At 45.6% G+C, this 20,637-nt stretch overlaps 1 protein-coding gene across 1 annotated transcript in view; it reads left to right on the forward strand.

Annotated features, from left to right (window-relative positions):
* Window positions 1-20,637, forward strand: part of LTK (leukocyte receptor tyrosine kinase) — a 167,558-nt gene that overhangs the window by 98,952 nt on the left and 47,969 nt on the right. The window contains exons 10-18 of the mRNA XM_073348710.1: window positions 3,512-3,606; window positions 11,099-11,200; window positions 14,512-14,689; window positions 15,148-15,298; window positions 16,474-16,605; window positions 17,145-17,301; window positions 18,047-18,229; window positions 18,626-18,724; window positions 19,238-19,390. Coding sequence (XP_073204811.1) covers window positions 3,512-3,606; window positions 11,099-11,200; window positions 14,512-14,689; window positions 15,148-15,298; window positions 16,474-16,605; window positions 17,145-17,301; window positions 18,047-18,229; window positions 18,626-18,724; window positions 19,238-19,390 — 1,250 coding nt within the window. The remainder of the gene's footprint in view (window positions 1-3,511; window positions 3,607-11,098; window positions 11,201-14,511; window positions 14,690-15,147; window positions 15,299-16,473; window positions 16,606-17,144; window positions 17,302-18,046; window positions 18,230-18,625; window positions 18,725-19,237; window positions 19,391-20,637) is intronic.

A 20,637-nucleotide genomic window follows, 5' to 3' on the forward strand; every position in this document is an offset into this window, starting at 1 on the left:
CTTGGTCGATCTCAGTCCTCTCTCACTGGCTTCTAATCCACTCTGAACCCCCAGTTTCCCTTCCTGGCTTTCAGTCCTAGTCTCCTTGCCCGCCCTGTCCTAGTTTCTCCTACATCCCAACTCCCAGTTTCCCTCTCCCTCCATGTCAGCCTCCAGCCCCAGTCTCTCCCACCCCAAGTTCCATATCCCAATCTACTCCCTTCACCCCACAGATCTGTATGTTGTTCCTCCTGTATTTGAATCAGGCCATTTCCTCATCCATCCTCTTATTTGCATGTATAGCACAGGAAAGACAGACTCCTGCTGTTAGCTGAGGTGCCTGGACCTGGCTCAACCCATAGAAGCTCATAGCAGCAATTACAGGGAACAGCCTGCTCATCCACGGGCTGTTGCATGCCAAATATAGATGAAATCTTTGGAGATTTTTACTGTTAAACTCTAAGAAGTTTCTACTGACCACATGCAAATTGCAGTTTTTGAAACCTTATAACTTGGCCAAATTTGAGCAGATTTTCACAGGGATGGCAAAAGGCAAATCCTTGATACAAAGGCCACTCTCCTGCCAAATTTCAAGTCCTTGCTCAAAAGCATGGGGGTTCTGGAGGGTGTCTTCAGAACTTTTTAACATGGGCAAGGCAATGTATTTTTCCTCAGCCTCATTCTCAGAAATGGTGGAGCCGTTTTGGCTGAAGTTTAATAATAATGATATCAAAAATAATAATGATCAATGATCAGCCTGAGGCAGACACCGTGCGTGAAAAATTTCAGCCCAAATGGCTAAAATTTGGTAAAGTTATAAACAACTAAAAGCAGGGGCTTATAATGGGAAGAATCAGGCAACCTTAATAATAAGTGGTGCTACCAGCCCCATCTATAACAACATGACAGGTAGTGTTGTTCATTGTAATTAAATAGAAATCTCTGTCTTTGAATTGCTTTTTGATGCATTTCTGGCTGCTGCTATCTTTCTACTTTAATGCAGGATCCAGTATTGTTGTGTTTCAAAGGGTCCTTGCTGTGGAATTCTGGGCCAAAGTGCCATGCCCCTTCTGTCTTCTTCAGGGAGACCTCTAACCTCCTCCTTCTGCTGTTGGGTAGAGTTCCTGGCTCCCAGGAAGGGGGAATAGCCATGGGCATGGGTAGAATAGGAGAAGACAGGAAACAGGAAGGAGCACTGTGAACTTAGACCCAGATAATCAAGCCTGTGAGGACTGAAAGCAGGTAAAAAGGCAGAAGCTGGTGGAGGCCAGAAGGAAGGAGTACTAGGTAGTTGAGGGCAGGCTATGTGGAGCATAGTTCTTGGCAGTAGTTCTTGGTAAGTTCAGCTTCCTAGTTGATTATTTCTTACCTTGAATGGGGAGAAGAGAATGACAGCCTAGAAGGTTCAGTGCTCAATGTCTTGATCAGAAGCTTCACTATCTATAAAACTCCTTCTGGTTCTCGTAACTACGCTGCACACCCACTAAAACCAGATAGAAATCCCCGTTCTGAGGGGAGAGATGGCGAGGCAGAAAACAAGAGAGGCAGGCAAGGAGCCCAAAAAGTCTTTGATTGCAGTAGTCAGCAAAACTGCCCCAGTAAGCAGGAACAGTGTGTTTACAAGGAGGGTTTCTGCAGCAACTGGCTCAAATAGCAAATTCCTCTGCGGATTCTCTGGCTCCAGGGCTGTGAAATTTGACAGGGCCCTGAATTTATAGTACACTGATGCTGAACCAGCAACTGTTCTTCCTGTATGGGTCCAGCTCCTGTAGTTGTGAATTTTTTCACTTAAACATAATGGACCAGCTCCTCAGCTAGTATAAAGCAGGGTAGACCTAAGGATTTCAGTGGAGCTACACCACATTACATCATCTGTGATCTGGGCCAATGTTTGGCAGGTATATGTATTTTAATTGCCTCTCATTTAGAACAAGGCTGTTCCCAAACTGTACAGTGAATATATTTAAACAGCATACTCTGCATGTCAGTGCTCCATCTCCCATAAATCATGATGGAGTTTCACCAGTGGCAGTAACTGAGGTTCTCCCCATGTGTTTTAAATGAGATCCAAATGTATTTAGATGTCAGACATCTATTTATTTATGATGGTAAATCAAAAACAGTTCACCTTCATCCATTAGGAAGGGACCCCACAGCATATTTTTCCCTCTACTGAATTCAGAGTGTGTGACGTGATGTCTTCATGCACACATTGTCTTCCTGGCACCCGCCTAGCTAAGCTAGTTAACGTATGACTCCTGCTGAGCAAGCCTAAGAAGGGTAAGACAACAGCAAAGTGAACATGCTGGGGAGCTACTGCTAAACTTCTCAGGAGCCAGTGCCTCATCTGGTGTACATTGGTGTAGCTCTTTTGATTAACCTCTGTGACAGGGTCAGGCCAGATGGCTACAGGAGAGTGATAGAAGGCAGCTATATTAGCCCCAGGTTAAGTAGGTCCCTTTTCCCTGGATAAGGTAACAGGGAAGGTTCCAGAACAATCAGGAACTTTCTGGAAACAATTAAGGCAGACAGGCTGATTAGAACACCTGCAGCCAATCAAGAAGCTGCTAGAATCAATTAAGGAAGGCTAATCAGGGCACCTGGCTTTGAAAAGGAGCTCACTTCAGTTTGTAATGCACGTGCAAGGAGCTTGGAGCAAGAGGCGCAAGAAGCTGAGAGTGAGAAGGCATGCTATTGGAAGACTGAGAAGCATAAGTGTTATCAGACATCAGGAGGAAGGTCCTGTGGAGAGAATAAAGAAGGTGTTGGGAGGAGGCCATGGGGAAGTAGCCCAGGGAGTTGTAGCTGTCACACAGCTGTTACAGGAGCCACTGTAGACAGCTGCAATCCACAGGGCCCTGGGCTGGAACCCGGAGTAGAGGGTGGACCCAGGTTCCCCCCATCCCTCCATTGCCCCAACTCCCTACTTGATACCGGAGGAGTTGACCTGGACTCTGGGTTCCACCAGAGGGGAAGGTCTCTGGCCTGTTCCCTGATCCACTAGGTGAATCAGCAGAGTCTGCGGGGATTATTCTTCCTTTTCCCCATGCTGGCCAGTGAGGAGGCTAACTGAGTGAACGGCAGATTTGAGCCACGAAAGTGGCCAAACTGAGGGCTGCCGTGAACCTCTGAGGCGAGCAAATCTGCCAATAAGCACAGGACCCACCAAGGCAGAGGGAGAACTTTGTCACACCTCATTTACACCATCTGAGGATCTGGCCCAGGGTTTGTCTCTTGTTTTGTAAATACTGGGGAAATCATTGGGGTTTTGGGTTTAATTTTTGCCTTTTGTGCATGGATATTTTCCTTTTGTCTTGTGGTGACTGAAATGGGGCAGTTTACTTGTCCCCTTCCCTCACCCCTCTTTCTCTCACTCTTGGTCTGTAGGTTGCATACTGCTTAGCATCCCATGAACTGTTGCATTCCCCTGAAGAAATACTCTGACTCAATGTTATCATTATGGGGTGGCTGTTTTGGGAGTTTGTTTCTCTCTTTCACTCTCTGTCTCTAAAAGCTTTCTCTTGTTCCAAAGGTTTCACCTGCAGCTTTTAGCAACCTGGGGTTGGAATTCCCAAGCTGACATTGCAATGGACAATATTACTTTTGGAGTGGGCTGCTTCCCTGTTGGTGAGTCACAAAGCATTCTGAGCCTCTCAGATAATTTATATAGGATAATCAGCATACCAATGATCCAGGCCTTGCAAGTTATGGTCTCCCTGCAGAGGGGACTCGGATTATATGTGCTACATCTTATCGTGCTGTAGTATTTGGACATAGTGACTCTCAGCTCCTTCCCTGCAGAAGATTTCCTTCATTTACACAATTTTCCAGTGTATCTCTGCCTTCTCAATGCTCTTTCTTTTCCGTAACCTGCAAAATCCCAGATCACATATTTTGGGACCTTTGCCCATCTTGACTGGAAGCACTGGCCTTCCAATTAGCTCAAAGGTAGAAAGATCATATTGCACTGTTCTTTAGTGACCCCTTCTGACCTACCTGCTCTGGAAATTGATAGACTTCAGAGTCACATTTAGTCTGAATCAACTAGTGGAAAGGTCACCGTAATGTATCGCCTTTGAGTGTGAGGGTAGGAAAATAACAGGACCTTGAGAAATCATTTCCTCCCCCTAGTACAAATGCTTTCTCTCTTTGACAAAAAGAGCTAAGATTATGACTACCGATACAATGAGTTTACTCCTCCCGGCTAGGAGAGGCTTCGCATGTCACTGGTGGATGGGTAGTATGCAAGCAATCAAGCAAGGAAAACCACAAATACCTGTAACTTGTTACAATGTATTCTACCTAGAAATCCAACCAGGTGCCTGGAAACACAGGAAGCCACCCTCATTGGCCTCAGGAATGAAGTGGGCCCTAAGTGCCAGTGGACTCTAGTGGGGCTCACACGTTAGGATGTTGGTTAAAGTGCGCAGAGGGGTTAATTTGCAGTCTGCAGAGCAGATATGTGGAAGGAGGGCAAGGAAGCACTTGCTCTAGCACTTGGAAACATCAGCAGCTGACTTTAGTTTTTAAACACTGAAAAAACTAGCACCTTTGTGAAAGAAACAGAACATAAGGAAAATACATAGTTCTTTTTCCAAACCCTGGCTGGCATCCTAAGCAAAATGTGATAACCGTGTCTCAACCTGCTCCCTATTTGTGCACAGCACAAAATCACCAAGGAGTCTATTGTCATTCCACACAATTGCCTGTCTCTCTGCCCAGGAGGGCTTCGGGCCTGTGGGATCAGAGGTGGTTGAGTTTGCGACTGAGGTGTGTTAGCAGAACTATGCAAGGGAAGTATACGCAGCATCTGCCCACACTGTGCCTGGCTCAAGTCAGTGCTATCAGTCTTCTTCTTTGTGCTTCGCGGAGCATGACTTTCTGAAGGGCTGAGCACTTAGACCTCCAATTTGAAATCAACAGGACCTGCAGGTGCTCATCAGCTCTGCAAGTGAGGCCATACATCTACTCCAACATTTCTGCATTGCTAACTGCTGAAGGTACGTGGGTGTAGACTGGATTTGGGGTTTGGTCTGTAAACATTTCTCTGGTGTCTTTGGAATATAATTGAAGAAGAGATGAAGATTTTCTAAAGGTGCCATCTCATTTCCTGTCTCAATGTGAGATGTGGAGGGGACACAGATCTAGCCTCTCTTCTCATTCTTCTGCAAAAAGATGATGTTGGGAGCTAAAAGCACGGGTATGTTAAACATGTAGGCCCAGATGTTCAGCTGGCATAAATCAGTATTGATTTGAATGGAGCTACAGCCATTTATACCTGCAGAGGATCTGGCCTGGAAGGCACGATTCATGCAGTGGAAGGACAGAGTGAAGAAACTGTGTTTCTTACAAGACTCGGGTTTACCACTGTTCTTTGAATCCTCATTGTGAGTTGACATTTTCTTGCCTTTGAAAACAGCCTTCTATTCATCTTCTCATCCCTTTAATTCAGTTAGGTCACGGAGAAGCCCAGCAGCTCTGCTGTGTTTTCAGTAATGAAATTACTTCTCTCTGGCCAGGAGAGGCTTCACGTGTCACAAATGAAGCCAATTAAGATCCAAGCAGAGAGAACTACATTCTTTGCAGAGGGAGGCAAGAAGGAAGCATGGCAGCCTGGCAGGCAGGATTTGCTCCTTGTTAGGATGTAAATACTAATACCCAAATCCACAAAGATACTTAGGCACCTGAACGCCATATTAGGCACCTAAATCTTGGGTGGTGCCTAAATCTCAGTTTTAAGTTCCACTGCAATCCACAAATCTCCCACCAAACCCTGTAGGTGCCCAAATGTTCTGGGTAAAAGTGCCCTCAGCAATTAAATTTCTGTCTCTGACCATGCACACTGCTGCCTCACTCCAGGAATCTGGATACCTATCTCCCACCTAGACCTCAGAGCAAATTGTGAACTGTGGGGAGAGAGAGGTTTGCTTGCCTTTCTTGCATGTGGAGCCCGATCCAGTAGGTGGCCCCTGAGTACCCCTCCTTTGAATTGGGTCTCATTCAAAATCCAGCCAGCTGCAGCAGTGCCTACCTTATGACTTTTAGAGCACTCGCATGGGATGTGGAAGACCTGGGTTCAATCCCCCCATCTCTGCCTGAGGGGGAGAAAGGATTTGAACAGGGATCTCCCACCTCTGAGGAGAGTGCTCTAACCACTGAGCAGTGCAGTATTCTGATGTGGGGCTCCTTGAGACTCTCCTGTTGCAGCTGTTGCGCTCTGACTAAATAATGGAAGTGATTAGGGCAGGGGGACTGGACTCAGGGACTCCCAAGTCTCCCCCTCCTGCCTGCCCCCCCACCATGATTGAAAGATAAGCACCTAATTCAGGCTTTGTAGAGTCCAGTGGTGTTCCCGTGATTTTCTACGCATCAGAAAGTTAGGTCTTGCAATGGTCAGTGTTGCAATGCCTAAATCCCTTTGTAACAGGGGGTAGCTGTATTACTGTATTAGCTGTAGTCTGTATCCACAAAAACAACAAGGAGACTGGTGGCACCTTAAAGACTCCTTGTTGTTTTTGTAAATCCCTTTATGGATCCAGGCCTAATTTCCTCATTAGTTCCAGTCCTCTCTCTTCTACAGAATGCAGCACTGGCTTTAAAGGAATTGTCTCTGAGCGGAAGGGCTGGGAATGGCAGATGGGGCTTCAAAGTCCTCATCACTGAGCCCAAGAGGTTAGTGGGATTTGAAAAATAGATGGTCTATTTCTGTGGATACTGAGAGCAGCTCAAGGAACACCAGTAAGGATTAGCAACAAACAGATAAGCACAGAAATTTGGATATAAACGCTCCTGCTTCAGGGCATAAATCAACCTCTGAAACATGTAGTTCTGGGCACTGTTGGAGCCAGGATACTAGACAAGATGGACCTGGGGTCTGATTCAGTCTCACAATTTTTATGAGAGAGGGAGAAGTTATCGTAAAGGGAAAGGGGACACTGTCCTGGCTGACTAGCTAGAGCAGTGGTTTTCAAACTTTTTTTCTGGCAACCCAGTTGAAGAAAATTGATGTCCATGACCCAATGGAGCTGGGGATGAGGGGTTTTGGGTGTGGGAGGGGCTCAGGGCTGCAACAGAGGGTTGGGATACAGGGGTGAGGGCTGTGGAGTGGGGCCGGGGTGAGGGATTTGGGGGGGCTCAGGGCTGGGACAGTGGGTTGGGGTACAGGAGGAGGTCAGGGCTCTGGGCTGGGGGTGCAGGCTATGGGGTGGGGCTGGGGATGAGGGGTTTGGGGTGCAGGAAGGGGCTCCGGGCTTGTGGGGACTCAGGGCTGGGGTAGGGGGTTGGGGCACAGGCTTACCTCAAGTGGCTCCCAGTCAGTGACAGCGGAGGTGCTAAGGCAGGCTTCCTGCCTGTCCTGTCACTGCGGACTGCACTGCGCCCTGGAAGTGGCCAGCAGCTGGTCTGGCTCTTAGGCAGAAGTGTGCAAGCAGCTCTGCACGGCTCTTGCCTGAAGGCACCGCCCCCACAGCTCCCATTGGCCAGGAGCCGGTGCTCAGGGCAGGGGCAGTGCGCAGTGCCCCGTGGTCTATCCCGCCTAGGAGCTGGACCTGCTTCTGGAGGCACAGCACAGTGTCTGAACAAGTAGGGACTAGCCTGCCTTAACTGGGCAGCACCGCTGATGGGACTTTTAACGGCCCGGTCGGCGGTGCTGACCAGAGCCGCCATGACCCAGTGCCTTACATTCTGTGACCCAGCACTGGGTCGCGACCTGCAGTTTGAAAACCACTGGGCTAGAAGGCCAGATATTCAAAGGTGTCTAGGCACCTACTGGGATTACCAAAAGCACCTAAGCAGGTTAGGCACCCAGCTCCCATTGAAATCAATATCTGCATAGTTAGATGCCTGAATACCTTTGAAAATTTCATATTGCAACATGCTTAAAAGAATGTATCTTGAGCAGTCACTGCCCTCTTGAGTGCTTAGAGGCTCTCTGCTTTTTCTCTCTTACCATGCATCGCTCTGAGCTTCGCTGTATCTTATTCTTATTAAGATTGCAGTCTCTGATGTGTGAAAGCAGACTCTGAGTTGGCTTGGCCTGCAGGATTAGATTTAATGCTGGACCTTACTTGTGCTTTTGTAAAAGATTTGTTTTTATCATGGCCGGTCTGTCCCGGGGAGCTCTGTATGGCAGGTGTTCAGTTCCTGATTTCCAGGCTCCCACTCACCATGCTGGCACTGGGGTGGGGATGGGAGACAATGACTGTGGAGGCACCATGCTTGGCTCTTGAGATGGACAGAAGGGAATGCAATGATTTGGCTGATTTAGTACCAGCATTCACTGGAAATTTAATGGATCAGCAAAGGGGCTGTTGGGGAGCTGATTCTACTTCCTGATTCTCTGCCGCTGCTGCAATACAGGTTAGAGAGGCTTGGCGGTTACTTCATTTTGCACTGGCTGGGATCCCTAAGGGACCATACACCATTTGGGCCACTATCTCTCCCCGTTACCAACACCACATTTGCAGCAGGGGCTGTGAGAAAAGAGGTGTAAGAGAGAGCCACTTCATCTCTGTGCCTCCAGAAGACTCCCATGGTCTGCGGGGATTCCCAACAGGAGACCTGCCCCCAGGGCTGCAGTGTAGGGTCTCTACGTAAAAGAATAAATGGACACAAATCAGATGTCAAGAATTATAACATTCATAAACCAGTCGGAGAACACTTCAATCTCTGTGGTCACTCGATTTCTGATCTCAAAGTGAGTATCCTTCAACAAAAAAACGTCAAAAACAGACTCCAAAGAGAGACTGCTGAATTGGAATTAATTTGCAAATTGGATACAATTAACTTAGGCTTGAATAGAGACTGGGAGTGGTTGAGTCATTATACTAAGTGAAACTATTTCCCCTTGTTTATTCTTCCCCCTCCCCCGTTCCTCAGACATTCTTGTTAACTTCTGGAAATGTGCTGGAAATGGCCCACCTTGATTATCACTTCAAAAGGTTTTCTTTCCCTCCACCCCACTCTCCTGCTGGTAATAGCTCATCTTAAGTGATCACTCTCCTTACAATTTTTTTTTTTTTCATGGTCTCTGTGTATATATAAAATCTCCAGAGAGCCCATTGCTCTGCAGATCTCTCCAACATACATATACCCCAAAGTGTCATCTAGCAACTCATGATCAGAGGCCTTCCCCGTTCCATATGCTTATTAAACCCCCCCCCCCACACACACACACACAGAGTAGGGGACCAGACAGAAGATGGAATAGACTGAAACACAGAACTTTGGAGCTTGCACCTTCCTGTATATAGAACATACCCTCCTATGCATTCATTTCTCTGCAGTCTATACAATGCTGGCATTCTAAGCGGTAGCAATAATTGATGGGAGCAGCCTGATGCTCAATGAGGCTAATGGATGCAGTTCTTGGTCTGGCGAGCATGAAGGAGACAGAAGGTTTGGAAAAGGAGGATAGGGTGTTTGTATGGAAACGAAGAATTCCCCTAGGACATGCTGTTAGGATGCTACCTTGCTAAAAATCCAGCCAGAGACACAGACTGAGGCTGTGTTATGGGCACTGATATACATTCCTTCGCTCTGGCTAAAGTGCTTGAGTTTATTGTACATCTCTGGATGCTAGACGCTATGCTGGAAAAATGGTCTTGACCTTCTGGATTCATAATTAATTTAACTCAGGCCCTCAGAGACCAAGAGCCTCTTTCTGTCTGACCTTCCAGTCTTTTTACTTGGGTTCTTTTGGTCTTTAATCCCTATAGTTTGTTTAGGTTAATTTCAGTTTTTGTTACAGTTGTTAGTTTGACACCTCTGTCAGGTGAAGTCCTCTGTCTATCCACAGAACAGATAAATTATGGAAAGAGTCAATACAACACTCTCCTTCACTGTCACCTATTAGTGTGCTTCAAGTCAGACCTGCAGAGAATACCCCTAAGGGAGAGGTCAGTTCAGTTTTCATGGCTCAGTTTGGTAATTGGCCTCTGCTGAGACTGCTGATGAGGGTGTTAATTAATGATAAATGTAGTGGTGTTTTTTTGAAGGGATAACTGTCCAGCTGGAAATGAATGAGCTCAGTTTGTGTTGGCCACTGAACAGGCATTAGATGGTGTGATGAGGTGTACAAACCTCAGACTGGAAAGAAGGGGTTAAAGAACTGCTCTGGGCCCAGTTGGCTTCACCCTGCCACACCTGTAAAACATGCATGGAGTGGTGTGTACAATATCTGATCAATGCTGTTTGTGACTGTTTCGATGTTGAGTCATCTCTCCCTGTTTTCTCTCCACAAGCAAAATTTGTAAAAACATGGCTACCTTGCCACTTTATGAAATCTGGAACTTGCAAAATCATAAAAGAATGAAAATGCAAATTAGAAGGGTATTTCATAAGCTGATCTGCACGCACACAAAAACTGGGAATCAACATTTCTCAGAAAACAAAATTTTGAGAACTTGGAAACTTTGTCAAATGAATTAGCAAAAAATGTATTCTGAAATTTTATGAACGTTTTTGCACCATTAGTAGTCTATTAATGTTCAGTCATTACTGAGCTGATTAAAAGCAGGATGCCCATTATCAATATATAATATTCCATTGTCGATTCTCCTGGGTCATGCAGTCCCTGAATATTCTTTGTTAATCATAGTCAAGTTTATGGTTAATATTCTTGTTTACTGCATGTAAATGCAAACTAAGGCCCTTTTCCTGCTGTTGGCTAAATGGGGGTAGAGCCCTGTATCCATGCAGAGTCCCTTTTACTTCAGTGTGGCTTCATGCGGCAGCAGGCAGGTCCCTGTGCCTGAGCAAAGCCAAGGATCAGGACCCAAATGATTTGTAAGGATAATTGAAAACAGAAGTTCTTTAAAGTACTAAATTTCCTTTCTCCCTGTCTCTTTCTCTGGCTTCCTTTTCTCTCTCTCTCTCTCTCCTCTTCTTTTCCATTCATTCTATGACACACATGCACATCACATACACATGACAGAACTCTGTTCCTTTTGCTCCAGTAGTCCACGTGGCATAAGGGACACCATAGTCACTTCTCTGCTGCCTTGCAAAGGGGACTTTTTTATTTTAATAAAATGATTGTGCCTGATTTATCTGCAGTTTGGTTGAAATTCTCTCTTTTTTGCCCCCATTTCTTTCTCATCCATCCCACGCACGGTGACAGGAAGAAGACAAAGCCATTCTGCTGGAAAGCACCAATACCCACGGGAAATCAGTATCATGGATGAGAATCTCTTGAACCCATTGGAAGAGCCCTCCCTTTCAGGTAGATAGCTCCATACTGAAGCCCTGACTTCTGAGTTCAATAGACGGTCCTGGATCAAGTTCCTGCCTTACAGATAGAAATTCCCATAGTTAATTAGTGGATCCTTGTGTCTCAGGCAGATGGTCCCATACTTGAGCTCTGTCTCCACTCATGTAGACATTTCCATACTGGAGCCTGGTATCTGGTAAATAGTCCTTGCAACAGCCCATCCTTACTACTTTATCCAGACTCCTGAATCTGGAAAACTGGGCCAGAAATTCCACAATGGCCATTGCTGAGTTTTTTCAAGTTATTTTTCTGACACCAACCAGAGCATGGAAGCACAGAAGAAACAACAAAAAGTCTGGATCAGCTCTTATTTTAATCTAACTAGTGGACTCCTCATTTCTAGTCAATGCATACCCAGATAGAGGTTAAATAATCATATGGTTAAACACAAAGGACCTGAATAAGTCCCAATCACATCCTGTGAGGTTCTGAACACAACCAATTTCCAACAGCTTCAATGGGAGTTGAAGGAGCTCAGCACCTTTCAGGAGATGATCAGCATCTTGTAGTATTAGGCCCAAAGGAATAATCAGAATGACTTGGTATTTTCTGTGTAGCCATAAAAAATATGCAGACCACATGCCCTTTTTATAAAAATAGTATATACAAGAATTCCTGTGGCGCTCGGACCATACCAGGGGCTCTTGCAAAGAATCCATGAACAGATGCAAACATTGCATCACACTCCTTTTTTTAAAAAAAATATATATTAGCGGGTTTTGAGCCCAGTCCTGTTCCAGTTGACATTCAAAATAACTTCAATGGGAGCAGGATTGGACTTTTTACTTGGAAAAAGATTTTTATTAGCCACCCAATATTCTGACTCCCTAGAGTCACTATCTTATATACAAGGCCCCTGTATTTCATAATTTGGTGATTCTGTTACCTACCCATTACCTCAGAATCGAACCTTTCGTCCTAAATAAAAATTTTGTGTTTAATGTTGCAATGAAAACCCGGAAAGCAAGAATCAAGTGAAAATCAATGCAGTGCTGTTTGCCTGAGTTTGCAAAAGCCTGGAATAATATTTCTGAAGGGTGGGAACTGCCCCATAGTTCCTTTTTCGACACATGTTTTTGTGGATTTCTTGGTGATTAAACTAGGAGATTCATGAACAAACAAATGTCACACCCCATGTCACACCCCATTCAATAATGTTAGTAGTATTTGTTTAGAAGCAAGACAATTATAAGCCAGTCAATGTTTCAGCAATATCTGCCTTCTGCCAGGTTTTAAAATCATCAAACACATTCACTTTGTCATACATATATGCATCAGGATTTTTATTAACATAGTTTTTGTGCATAATTATAACTATGTTAAAAGAACATTACGTTTTCAAAGTCAAGGACTCAAAAATTAAGAAATGTCAGAATTAAGGTTGCCTATGAAACCTTAATTCAGCCCCCTTGTGCATATGAATTATGATACAGTTTTTTATTACATGATCACATACTATTTTTTCCACAGGACTCCTGCCTCGTTCAGTGCACAGGATGGACAGTGCTCCTATAATGAGCTGCTAGCCAATATTTTGTTTTATTGACTAAAACCACATTTACTCCACATTATTCAAACCTTGCGCTGAAGACAGAATTGTTAATTTCCTCGTGGGCTTTTCTGGGGCGTTCATCACTATGGTATCTGAGTGCTTCATAAATATCAATAAATTTAAATTTACCACACCCCACTGAGGTGAGGAGCAATTATGCCCATTTTACAGATGGGGAGCTGAGGCATAGGGAGGTTAAGGTCAAAAATATCCACTAATTTCAGGTGCCAAATTTGAGATAACTAGGATCTGATTTTTCAGAGTATTTAGGATTATACAACACTTCATAGGTTGAAAGTACAGCTCCCAATGACTAGGGTTGCAGCCGTGAGTGCTCAACATTTCTGCAAATCAGAACCCCCAGGTATATTGAATCAGGCACATACAAAATGAACACAAAATCCATCACTACCAAAAGCAAATACCATTCCAGGATGTACTCGCAGGAATGTTGAAAGCAAGACACGAGAAGTAATTCTGCAGCTCTACACAGCATTAATAAGGCCTCAGCTGGAGTACTGTGTCCAGTTCTGGGCACCACACTTCAGGAAAGATGTGGACAAATTGGAAAAAGTCCAGAAAAGAGCAACAAAAAATATTCAAAATCTAGAAAACATGACCTACAATGAAAGATTGAAAAAAATGGGTTTATTTCATCTGAACAGGAGAAGATTGAGGGGGACATGATAAGTCTTCAAATACATGAAAGATTGTCATAAAGGGGAAGGTGATACATTTTTCTCTTTATCCACTGAGGACAGGACATGGAGTAATGGCTTAAATTGAAGCAAGGGAGATTTAGGTTAGACATTAGGAAAAACTTCCTAACTGTCACAGTAGTTAAGCAGTGTAGCTAACAAATTACCTAGGGATGTTGTGGAATCTCTATTATAGGTTTTTAAGAACTGGTTAGGCAAACACCTGTCAGGGATGGTCTTAGGTAATGCTTAGTCCTGCCTCAGTGCCGGGGACTGGACTAGTGAGGTCCCTTCCAGTCTTACAGTTCTATGATTCTATGCAACCATCCTTTCTCTTCTTGCAATCCCCTTCCTTATTCACTATATACCTCCCGACTTCTACAACAAATTAATCAGGGACCCTACAGCCAATAGGCTCCTTCACTATACAGCTCTGATTCATACCAAGAGCACCATTCATCCTGTGCTTTGCATGAGGCAGGAGTCCTGTGCAAAAACAAAACAAAACTGTATGCAATCAGGTAAGTAAAGATTGTATCATAATACATACGCACAAGGGGGCTGAATTAAGGTTTTGCAGGCAACCTGAATAATTCAGGGATTTCCTAATTTCTGACACCTTGACTTTGCAACATTAATGTTCTTTTAACACAGCTTTTGTGTGTAGTCATAACTATGTTAAGGAAAACTTTGATGTATATACGTATGACAGAATAAATGTGTGTGATGGTTTAAAAACCCTGCACAAGGCAGATATTGCTAAAGCCGGGACTGGCTTATAGTTGTCTTGTATCTAAATTAACATCACCGAATGGTGTGATGTGAAATTTGTTTTTTCATGAATCTCCTAGGTTAGTCACCAAGGAATTTACAGAAACATGTTTCAACAGGAACAGTTGCTGCATTTCAATGTCATTTGCCCTGTGATTGCGGAGGGGTTGTGTGGGTATTGTATCTGACTATGAAAGGGAGGCTGACATCTCTAGGCTCAACTCTCACTGTTTTTGTTGCAGGAAATGTGCCTGTTGTTCTTTGGTGGTTCACAACCTGTGGTGCCAGTGGCCCCCGAGGACCAACTCAAGCACAGTGCGACAGCGCCTATCACAACACCAACATCTCAGTGACTGTAGAGAAAGAGGGACCGCTCCGAGGGGTGCAAGTGTGGAGAGTGCCAGCAACAAACCGATACCTGTGAGTGTCAGTGTATGCCGGGGACCAGAAAGGCAGTCAGCTAGCAGCTCCCACTTACCATAGCATTTGTACACCCTTTAGTGCAGCAACATCTGTCGGGAGTGGCTGAGTGTGGGGTAAATGTGAGTACCTCAGAGCCAGCAAGAGTCACAGTGGAGAGCTACGGTTCAGGAACAATGTAAGTGAGGAGTTATTGGGAGGAGTGAAGTAGCACTGATAGTGAGGAGCTCAGGACTGGAATGGCCTCGAGGCTGTGGGACTGTAGGGGTGCTGTCTGTGGGGAGCTCACTTTGGGGCTGTGATGGTTTTAGAGAACTGGCTGCAGGGAGCTCAGGAACGGAGTCACTTTGGGGTTGTGACCGTGCAGGAGCATTGGCATGGGAAGCTCATGGCTCGAGTTGCTTTGGGGCTGTGGGTGTGAGGTTTCTGTCTCTCTAACTGCTTCCTTTCTTTTTCAGGATATCTGCATATGGAGCAGCCGGAGGGAAAGGAGCCAAGAACCACAAGAAGAGATCGCATGGGGTCTTCATCTCCGCCACCTTCCAGCTGGAGAAAGATGAGCTCCTCTACATCTTGGTGGGGCAGCAGGGGGAGGATGCCTGCCCAGGGGTGAGGGACACACACACACACACACACTTGTCACTGGGCACAACCACATTACAAATAAGCTGCAGACCCCCTCAGTGAGTGGGTTTAGAGTTTGGCTGTACTGGTGTTGAAGGGCAGGAATCCCAGACCTGAGCGAGTAAAACCCAGAAAGGAATTGGGAGGAACCAATGAGCTGAGCTAAAAAGAATCTTCTGAAAACAAAAACAAGGAAATCTGAAATGAAGAGCGTCCTCCAAAAGCACAAGCATAAAAGTCTGCTTTTAAATCCTGGTGTTCAAAATAGAAAGCTGCCCCTTTCACTTGCTTTAACAGGGCAGTCACAGCCAACTGCTAGGTCTGAGCTGCATGTTCCTGGTCACAAACAGCATTTCTTCACAGTAGGGATTTTATCAGGCCTGCCAGGATTTGAGATCATTACTTGTATTTATAGTAGTGCCTCGAGGCCCCTGTTGGGATCACAGCCCCATTGTGTTAGGCACATATAGTAAGAAGTGGTCCCAGCCCTGAAGAGCTTACAATCTTATGGCTGGATTCAAAGCTTGTTAAAGTCAATGGGGATCTTTCCATTGACACCAATGGCCTCTGCAAACACAAAGAAACACAGGAAAGAACAAACTCCAAAGATGTGTGTAGCTCAGTGTCCCCCAAAAAATCCAAGCTGAGAAACAATTTTTCTGTATTTTCTCTGTGTAGTCTAGTGTTTTGTGCAGGGAATGGGGAGCTAGGACTGCTGGGTTTTATTCCCAACCTTGCCACTGACTCATTGTTCAACCTTGTGCAAATCAAGTCATCTCTCTGTTCTTGCATTTCCTCATCAGAACAATGAGTACAAATAACACTAACCTATCGAATAGCAGTATTCTGAGAATTAATTAGAAAGCATTTTAAGTTCCTGGAATGTAAGGAGCTCTAGGGGTGCAATGTATTAGCATTTGTTATGAATAATAAAACTAATATGGGCTCATTGCCTTTTCCTGATTCTGCTGTGAACCTTTCTTATGTCACTTGCACATGGGAGGGTGTTCCCAGCTCAGGAGAAGCTTGTGAGGGGCCAAGGGACAGGTCACTTACCAAGCTAGTGGTCCATCCACAAGGAGAACACATACTATGTGTACAGATCTATGCATGCAGACTAGACTGTGTTGATCTCTAACTGCATCTGTTGTCTCCTTCAGGGGAATGTTCAGACCCAGAAGATTTGCCTGGGGGAGTCATCTCTCATTGAAGAAGATTACAAACTCAAAAAGGATCTGAAGGACTGGGCTGGAGGAGGGGGTGGGGGTGGAGGAGCCACCTTCATCTTTAGAGTAAGTCTTCCCTCTTTCTAGTCCCCTTCTGGACAGTGTCCAGCAGAAGAGCTAGCTTTCACTAGTGATCATGTGATACGATGCTATCTGCTGTTTCAGGAAGTTGAAGGAAGGGAGAGAATGTTTTACAAAAACGCAAATTCCTCCTATCCTCATTCCCCCTCATTTCAATCACCTGCTAGCTACTGCCTCCTCGGCACTGTCAGCCCAAGCAACAATACCAGGACTGGAATTCAAACCAGGGTCTGCTGCTTAACACTGGTACTGGTCCAGCCTCGACAACTCGTGTTTAATTGGACCTGCCTTAGATACTTGTCACAGTTGGCAGACTGCCCTGAATAATGATGTCAGGAGACAATCTGTAGCATTACTCTGGGCTATGGCCAGTATTGTATGAGCTGCTTTTATGCTTACTGATGCAATGAGTTAGGTGAGTTCTCTCATCTGAGAGGTTGAAGGGTTTTCTGGTATCTGATGGTTTTGAGCCTGCTGCACCTTTCAGCTGTCCTGTGTACTGAATTGTATTTGTCCTTGAGCAGCCGAGGGATGGGGTTTTCGAACCGTTGCTCATCGCTGCAGGAGGAGGGGGAAAGGCATACCTGAGAGATCAGGACAGCTCCCTGGATGATGTGCCCCTGGAGCAATTTGAGAACACCACAGCAGTTCCTGGAGTCAATGGGAGAACTGGGGCAGCAGGTGAGGCCCTGTAGCAATACAAGGTCTGGATTTGATGGCTGAACACACAAAACTGGCCTGCAGACATTAAGCAACACAAATCCTTTTGATTCATATTAACTTTTCTGTGGGAGTAACCCACTGAGACATGAATGGTTCTTCCTCAAGTGCTTGCATATATCCGTTGCCCTGTAGATATGTGCATGTCCTGTGCACTGGTGCCAGGCAGTTTTCCCTAGCAGCACCCATGGGGTGGCCCCACCCATCTCCTAGCTCCTTGTGCTCCCAACAAGGGTATAAAATGTAGAACCACCTCCTTCAGTTCCCTCTGAAGGAAAGTCTATGAGTTTATGAGTAAGACACTCTGACCACGACCATAACAGCTGTTTCTTTGGCTATGACAAAAGAGGCTTCTCTGATCACAGCACAACCATCCGTGTTGATACTGCTGATGCCGGAGGCTTAAGCCAGGGAGCCATGGCCCAGTCACTCTTTAAAGGGATGGACACCAGTACATGTAGTTAGCAAGTGCTTTTCACAGCTAGCTTAGCAACAGAGAATATAGACCCTGCACTGGGTTTTCATCGTGCAAGCTGCATTGATGGACATCCTCACTCCCTTGGCGAGGGGGTCAACTTGAATGCAGGTACATCTTAGACAACCCATAAGAGAGATTTTCTCTCTCTTCACACACTTTCCCCCACTCCACTCTGCCCACACCCTGCTCACCTGCTTTTCTCTCTCTTTTTTTTTTTTTTCCCTGCAGGTGGAGGTGGTGGCTGGGAAGACACCACCCTGTTTCCTCAGACTGGGAAGTCCCTCCTGGAGGGTGGAGAGGGAGGCCAGGCCTGTCCCCAGTCACTAGCCAAACTCCAGTGGGCCACCTCAGGTGGTTTTGGTGGAGGAGGAGGAGCTTGTACGTCTGGCGGGGGCGGTGGAGGCTACAAAGGTAGGTCTGTTTGCCCTATCGTTTAGGGGAATGGAGATTGTAGGTACTGGGAACATTGCTCTGGATCTGCAAGGATATTTAACCATCCTTTCGCCTGCCTTTGACCTGTCTAGAGGGAAAAGATGATTCATTCTGTTGAAAACTAACCTATTTGCACCAAATTGAACCACAGCATACTTTTGGATAGAAGGGCTCTGCCAGCCCTGATGGGTCTGGGATGAACGATTTCATTTTCCTCTTTGAGGACACGAGGTAAACACATTATCTCACTAGCAAGTCCCAGTGGAACTCCATACTTCAAGAGACCAATGCAAAGTAGGGACCCTGGCATCTCATGGCCACCACACCTTTGCTGTCATTCAGCACTTGCACATGATGGTGCCTCTTTTTGTCTAGGTGGGCATGTATCAGATGTTGATGATATCACAGCTGATGGGCAGGATGGTGTTTCCTTTGTGAATCCAGCTGGGGAGATCTTCCTGCATCCCCTGGCAGGTAAACCACACTTTTTCTATTCTCCCACCACCGTCTTTCCTCCCCTTTCCCTCCTGTCTCTATTCTCTTTCCTTCTGTCCCTTTCTATAACCTCCACCCCTACATGTACTCTATGATGCAGAACCTCAGGTAATGTAAATTGTCATAGTTCCATTGCCTTCAGCTTACACTAGCTGAGCATTTTCCCCCTACAACTCTCTCCTAGGCTGAGAGGTGACACCAATCTTCGGGTTCAGTTACATGTATTCAGTCCTGGCCTTCCCCATCCCCCTTCCCCATTGCACCTCAAGGTTAATCCAAAGGGTTTATGCTCTTGGGCATGAATTTCAGTGCCAGTACTCATTCACTTCTCCTGGCATTCCTCAACTGGTTGACGTCTGGACTGTGTTATGTTGGGATGTGTGTTTTCTTAAGTCGGGAGACTAACATTACAGCTCCTACATTTGCTTTCTACCTTTACATGGGAGAAGATAAATTAAACCCTTCTGTTCCGTCTGGTTCCTTCTCATTCAGCCATGGAGAGCCACGGGGAGGCGGAGATTCAGGTCTACCTGAACTGCAGCCACTGCCACTCGGGCAACTGCAAGCGGGACCTTGACACCAATCTGCCTATCTGTATTTGTGAGATGGGAGCCGTGCTGGCCAGTGACAATGTCACCTGCATAGGTAATAGGTGGAGCTTTATACTCACAGAATTTCTTCTGTCTTCTTTGCATCTCCCCTCCTTCCAGCTTTCTCAAGGTAAAGATACTTGACTCATAAATGATATTGTTCCTCTCTGTTGCCTGCCATCAGAGATATTTCAAACTTTAAACAAGTCAATCTTCCCAGCATCTCTGGGAGCTGGGTATTATATACGTTTTACAGGCAGGCAAACCGAGACCGAGGGACAGATTTTCAAAGACACTAAGACATAGGTAGACACCTAGTGAGATTTTCAAAAGCACCTGAGCAAGTTAGGGGCCTAAATTCTATTCAAATCAGTGAGAATTAGGTGTCTGTCCTGGTTAGAAAATCTCACTTTTGAAAATCTCACCAGGTGCCTATCTGCATCTTTAGGTGCATAAATATTTTTGAAAGTCTGGCCCAGAGAGGTTAAGAAGTTTGCCACAGAGCTGGAAATAGATCAAAGATCTTCTGACTGCCATTTTTCTACTCTAACTACTAGACAATGTTCCCTCATTGTAAAGTCTTAGATCAGCCGTTCTCAACTGGGGATCCGCAGCCCACTGTGGGGCTGCAAGCAGGTTTCTGGAGGTCTCCCAAAATAAACCTGGCTTCAGCCCTGGGCGGCGGGGCTTGGGATTCAGCCCTTGGTGGCGAAGCTTGCTGGGTGTGCCACCTCCACCCCCTGGTTCACCTCAGCGAGACACCAAGGGTGTGGGTCAGCACCAGCAGCAAGTTTCACACTGAGTAAGGAAAATAAAAATAATATTCAGTTATTTATTTTCGTATCTATATTATCCTTTATATATATATATATTGTGTGTGTGTGTGTAACTGTGTAATGATCAATTAGGTCAAGAAACTGGGGATGAGCCAGAGAGTCTGCATAGTTGGAAAGGGGAGCCTAGATGGGAGTGAGCACCATTCTTTGGAGGAGAGGGGGAAGACATCTCTCTGTATTTCACTCTGGGGAATGCAGGATTATGAGGAGTGTTGGGAATAGATGGGACTGAAAACTCCAGACACCATTTCAGTGCCAGTACTCATTCTCCTCTCCTGGCGCTCCTCAAAAGGGTGACCTTGCAGACCAGGATGAGTTGCACCACCCCAAAGCCTCAAAAACTGAATGTTGTTTGAGTTGAAAGCATGACATCTGTAAAAGAGCACAGTGTAAATTCATCTGACAAGCAAACAATGCATTCTGAGAGAACTTTGCAGCTGAAAGTTCCCCAATGGGGATCCAGGAC

Source organism: Lepidochelys kempii, chromosome 6 (assembly GCF_965140265.1).
Source record: "Lepidochelys kempii isolate rLepKem1 chromosome 6, rLepKem1.hap2, whole genome shotgun sequence".
NCBI classification, from domain to species: Eukaryota; Metazoa; Chordata; order Testudines; family Cheloniidae; genus Lepidochelys; species Lepidochelys kempii.